The 6,364-nt window shown below is 36.4% G+C and overlaps 1 protein-coding gene across 1 annotated transcript; it reads left to right on the top strand.

Annotated features, from left to right (window-relative positions):
* Positions 1–754: 754 nt before the first annotated feature.
* Positions 755–5,321, top strand: pex11a (peroxisomal biogenesis factor 11 alpha). The gene is made up of 3 exons (XM_008412352.2): positions 755–1,138; positions 1,265–1,380; positions 2,289–5,321. The coding sequence occupies exons 1-3, from the start codon at positions 1,083–1,085 to the stop codon at positions 2,855–2,857; spliced, it is 741 nt and encodes a 246-aa protein (XP_008410574.1). The 5' UTR covers positions 755–1,082; the 3' UTR covers positions 2,858–5,321.
* The last annotated feature ends 1,043 nt before the right edge of the window (positions 5,322–6,364 follow it).

Consider the following 6,364-nt stretch of genomic DNA (forward strand, 5'->3'; position numbering starts at 1 on the left):
AGTGGCTCAGCTTATCTAACATTGCCCTCTCAGCCACTCTTTTGTGATGAACAGAAGACTTAATTAGTTTATTGACTAAATATTTTGTCCCTGTCTTTGCTTGTCTCACATCGTATGAATAATTTACAAAATGTGCCATTTGTGGATGTTAGTAGTAATTTAGTAATGACTTCTTTCTCTCATACTGTTGACATCAGCTTGCTGGTTTTTCTCTATACATGGTTAGGTACAGAGAACTGGTGCATCTATGCCTTTGTGTCAGCTGATAAGGAACATTGATTTAAAATCCCTTAACTGACACTGGTGTCATGTGTTAATGTGTCTTTAATTGTTATTTCTCGATTTTAATCTAAATCACTTTAAAATGCATTTTGTGTGAATGTTGCTATGCAAATAAACTGACTATTAATTTAATAAAACACTGTCTCCCTTCAGTCAGCTGACCATCAGTCCACAGCAACAGGTGGAGTGGGGCATGGCACGGTGTCAGTGAAGAGAGTTGTATAGTATTGAGTGCATACATGGCATAAAATAACAAAGCAATGAGAAAATAACAATTTAGCTGTTTTTAAAAAGAGGAACTCTTTAAATGGTAAAATCATAAAAATCCTTATTGACTTTGGTAGTCTCAGAGTTATAAAAATATTTTAGTGTTAACAGGGTGCTTTACATGTGTAATAGTAGCCTACGTTCATAACTGTGCAATGTTACAAGTTGCCATAGCAACTCAAACAACTGAGCAAAAAAAAAAAAAAAAAAAAAAAAAAGGTCCGTCTCGGAAATCTGTTCGACGTTCATTCCGCTGCCGTAAAGGCTTGTGGTGAAACAACAGTGTTTAGTTCCGCAGGTGTTGTAAATCAGCTGAGCTTTAGCGAAACGAGACACACGGTGAAAGTTTTACATTTCTAAGTATTATATCTTTTTAAAGGGGCAACAAATATGAGGAGCTAGTGCTGACAATGTACTAAAGTCAAGAAAGGAAGAGAACTATACCGGCATCAACAAGAAGCTCCTGACAGCGGGTACACGAGGAGGAAACTTCGCTGTTGAGCAGAACAGCCCGTCCTGATGTGTTAATAATAATGGACGCCGTTGTGAAATTCGCAAGTCAAAGCCAAGGGAGAGATCGTATATTCAGGTGCGCTTTCCATTTATAAAGTTGGCCAGGCGTATTTCTGAAAAACATAATAATAAATCTGCCAAATTGCTGACATTGCTTAAGTAATAAATTTGATAACTTTCCCTGTGTTGTTTTGGCTTTCAGAGCTACCCAGTATGCCTGTGCACTGTCAATATATTTACTACGAAACAAGCCTGATAGAAAGGACCTGGTGGCCAGACTTAAAAGTTTGGAAAATAATATGAGTGCTGGACGAAAACGTGAGTATAATTGTAAAAAAGCAATACAACATTGATTGTTTAGAAATATCATTAGTCAACTTTCAACTTTTATTATTTAATTTAATTTATGAAAACAAATTGTCCTTGTCTATGGTGCCCCTTTTGAATGTGTCACTCATGTCCTTATGACAAACAGTAATTAGTGTTTTGCTCAAAGTTTTACATATTTGGAAATTTTAAATTCAAGACATTTTCATAATTATGAGTATTATGAGCATTGTGAAAAATCAAGCATTCTTCCTTTGTGCTTTTTGGAATTTTAAATACTTAACATGACCTGTTTGACTTTAGGGATTTTAAAGCCTGGTAAAATACTTATAAAAAATACAAGCGGTGAACTGAGATTTTTAAGGCTTTAATATATAATGTCCCAGTTCCCTCATGAATGTGTAAAAAATTCAAGAGACTTGGTTTGACTTGGGAATGCCTGGAAGCGAGGTCAGGCGTTAAAGATATAGCATTTCCCGTTTCTGTTCTTGTGGAGCCTTACTAAGCCCAAAGCTGGGCCTCAAAGGGGTGCACTATTGATGCACTGCTTAATTATCTCCTTTGCATCTTAGCTGCCACCACAACTCTCTGCTTATTTGGCAACCTGACTTACTAATTTTCTCATAATTTCTTAGTAAAACATTTTGGTTTAACATTCATTTGGAACAAGATCCCCAAGAGGTTCTGAAAGCAGGAAAGCTTTGCTTCAAAAGTGCTGTAAAGTAGACATGAATGTCGACCTTGACCTTTGTACTACAGAGTTGCTAACATGCTAAACTTATGTAGTTTGTGTAGCTGTGTGGTAACCCGTTGGATGCTTGTGGACTGCTTATAGCAGAATGTTCACTTCATGTTTCTCTTGAACTCATTCCTGCTTTCATTTCTGCCTCCTTTGTCAGTGCTCAGGCTAGGAAATGCAGCCAATTCCATTGTGGCTGCTAAACAAACCATGCAGCTCTCTGACCGCGTGCTGGGCCTGTGCCTCACAGTGGCCAACATCAACCGGGCCCTCTACTTTATCTGTGATAATGCAGTGTGGGCCAGAAATGTGGGCCTCATTCGCAGCATCGACAAGGAACGCTGGAGCATAAATGCCTCTCGCTACTACCTCTTCTCATTAGTGATGAGTCTGACCCGAGACCTGTATGTAATTCTCCAGTTGATGCAAAAGAAAGGGAGAGATAACCGCTTCCAAAGCAGAATGAACCAGCATCTCAGTGACTGTCCTGAAGTAGCGGACGCTGTTATTCCTGAGCTGGATGCCCTTATGTTCCTTCTTCTGGAGACTCTGAGATCAGAACCGACTGTTGCCTTGGACACTGTGAAAAACATCTGCGATCTCTTCATTCCTTTGGATAGGCTGGGCATTTACAAGTCAAGTGCAGGAGTTGTTGGATTTTGTGGGCTGATATCTTCCCTGATTGGCATTTTAACCCTCGCACAACCCACTTTGAGGATCAAACCCTGATAAGGAGGGTGGAGTTTGACCAAAGGTTAAAACAGATCGACGATTTAATTTTAAATGACACAAGCTAGCAATAACAGGCAAGATAATACATTTCAATGATAATTGTGTTGAGTGGTTTTGTAGCAGAATCTGGATTTACTGTAAGGCTTCCTGGCAATAATATAATTAGAGATGCATCAATCGAGCATTTCATGTCAGATAGCAACTTTAACTTTTTTCTGAAGTCTAACCTTCCAATGGAGACTTTTTGTTCATTTCAAAGAAGGTGAATTAAGGAATTGCAGGATAATTCTTTAACATATCAAATCATGTCCCTAACCTATGTGTGATTTAATATGTAGGAAGTACAAAGTACCTTCTACTGGTTGATTGCTTACAGATTAAAATTTAGTGAATGCTTATTTGTGATGCATTTAATGACCAGTAAAAAAAGTTCAGGTTTGACCGACAGTCAAGGGACAATTTTATTTTTCTGACCGACTAACTGGTGCATCTCTAAATATAATTAACAGCACTTGACTTTGTTGCATTCCTGTTTTCTACACTACCAGCAGTTTCACACCTGATAGTCTCCCAAGTAATATGAAACAACAATTGTTTACATTGCAGGGCTGTTCATCTGCTTTCAAAAATGTTTAATATTTTTATTTGTGGAATTGTTTGAAGATTACTGGTCATGTGGCCTTTTGACTATTTCATACTTTTGAACTATATTGGGTTTTATACATCACCTAACTATGCAAGATGTTTTGTCCAGACCAGGTAACAATTTGTACCCGAATTGATGGCCTGTGATTAAAAATTGGTGCATAGTGAGAAAATATTAACCAGCAGAATATTACTCAGTTATTTGATTTGATCAGAGGTCATAAACTTTTTTTCCTCAAAGATCCACCACTAGAGATCACTACCAGAGTTGCAGACATTTTTGAATTACGTAAACTTTTTAAAAGATGCTTTAAAATTTAAGGAAAAGGGATGATGAGCTAATTCATCTTCGCATTTGATCAGGAATGTTTACCTTCTGAGAGAAGTGAACTATTGTCCAAGTGTTGATTGGAATAGTTTGTTTGCCGGTACGAAAGGGAAGAAGGAGGAGATGAAATAATGAGTGGGTACATAATGGGAGTACAAATTGGGTGTTATTGTTCAGGCCACTGCTTCTGCTGTGCTTATTGTTTTGTGATAAAATGCTGCTAATCTGATATGACTGAAGAGTGTTAGCGGCTTCTCTGCCAAATGAGGGAAAACACTTAGATTTTAATGTGCTACTGAAACAATCTGCTGGAGTTCAACAATAAATACTGTTGATGAGGTTAACTCGAAGAAAAGCGATACAGGATGAAGAGGAAAAACTAATCATGGCCATTTTATCTGTTCAAGAAGAGTTTGCTCCATGCAACATGTTTGTCTTGTGTTTAATCCTTTCAGAAGTAGTTACACTGCCCTCTTTAGGACAAATGACAAATTGTACAATTGAAGAGCTTTTTATTTTCAGTTTCACTCAGACGACAATACATTTGTTTTTGTAAAAGATTATTCTCAAGAGATGTTGTATTCATCCAGATATTGCAAAAATACAGTATATCCCATTGTCTCTTTCACAATGGTTTAGTTTGGCTGTGCAAAGAACGAATGAGCGATGCACAAAAATAGTCCCTCAAAAAATGTACAGACATTAAAAGCAATAAATAAATTTGTTCCAAGCAAATAAAATGCAATAATATATAGCTGACAAAAGGTTTTGTTTCACATTTCCACTGGTGTGTTATTGTTTCCAGTACCAGCAATCTATTAAAACACACCTTAATGGAAAAAATGTGGAAGCAGATGAAGATTAAATTAAACTGAAACTTAGACTGTTGCTTCAAAGCACATTTAAGCAGACCTGACTTTGAGTTGATATTCAAATATGTCTTTAATCCATAAGACCAAGTCTGTATTACTGGATAACTTTGATCTAATGTATTAAATATGCGTTTGTGCATTTAAAGAGGCATCTTTTGAGATTATGTAAAAATGGAACAAAGCACTTTTAAAAAGTGGCAACAGTGTCAAGCTAAAGATTTGAAATTACTGCTGGCAGTTTTTCTTTCCCCCATAGGACAATAACTGTATGATGAATCTGCCTGCTCTCTGAGTGAAAAGGCACCTTCAGTAGTTAGCTCCTGCAACAGGTAAATAAGAAAAAGATACATAGAATTTTTTTTTTTTTTTCACAAATGGTACACATGTCCTGGTGATACTGTCACAGGTTTACAGTTTTTTTTTTCCCTCGTGTAATATTACTTGTACTATGTTAGAGGTACATATTTGTTAGCTTCTGAAAGAAAATTGTTTTAAAATGTATTGCTTTCAGCAAACTATGGTTTGAAGAGTCTCATTGTTGCTCTAACCATGTTCAAATCTCAACCTTTAAGTAGAACACTGCCAAATCCCAATAAATTTTGGATATGCTCTTAAATTGTGCTTATGCATTTTTTATATACCTGTTTATTTTTTTATGATTTTCAGCATTTGAAGCTGGTTTACACTTTATGGGATTACAGTTTTTCCTCCAGTCATCAGTGCCAATACTTTTTTTTTTGTTATTTCATATGTGCTCAAACAGAATAACTATTTTTACTCGAATCCTTTAAGCGCATCAGAGTACCACATTTAAAAATGTCTGTTTGACTGAAAAATTAAAACATCTAAACTAAACTTTTGGCAATAGAGTTGCTGCACAAAGAAATCATCAGGAGCAAATTACATAGATTCCTGCAGGTATTCTGTGTTTTTGAATCTCTTGACAGAGCTGGATGGTAGTAGGAACTCCTGTACAGTTTGTGATTATCGCACAGACAAGAAGACAACAAATGATGGAAGAAAAAAAATTAAGATACAAGCACATGGCACAAACAGAAATCAGACAACTTCAACACAACAAATAACCAGTAACCAAAAGTACAATTGGACTAAAAGCCATTCATAGAAATGATTTGAGAACACTGATTTTTGCAGGATAAACCAGGAGCATTTGGCAACATGGGCAACTAGGAGAGTTGGAAATGTCTGACATACAGTGCATGTCAAGGAGAGTGTTAACTTCATTCATCCATTACAAGTCATTTTTAAGACAATAGGTGTGAGTACGGCTACTATGATGCAAATGCTTAGAGAAAACTACAAATATTCCAGTTTCTACATCAGAACCAGGGCTTATTCAGGTAAAATTAAAAGTACAGGTTGTGACCGATTAGATGCACACTGATTTATATCAGATGGTCTAAAATCTTTATGTGGATCCGTTTTGTGTTCTCGCTAGTCCTTACAACCAACTTAAACCAAGCAATTTGGGCATAAAAAACCCACAGGACCAATCTCTTGCAAATCCTTAAATTACACACTTTAGTCACATTTGTCTGAATAACACCTTAATGTAACACTCATAGAATATAACAATGCATTGTTTTTAGCCAAACCTTCTATTAAACTTAAGTCAGGGCTTTAACAGCAGTAAAATTA

The sequence above is a fragment of the Poecilia reticulata genome, linkage group LG6 (assembly GCF_000633615.1).
Source record: "Poecilia reticulata strain Guanapo linkage group LG6, Guppy_female_1.0+MT, whole genome shotgun sequence".
In the NCBI taxonomy this organism is placed as follows: Eukaryota; Metazoa; Chordata; class Actinopteri; order Cyprinodontiformes; family Poeciliidae; genus Poecilia; species Poecilia reticulata.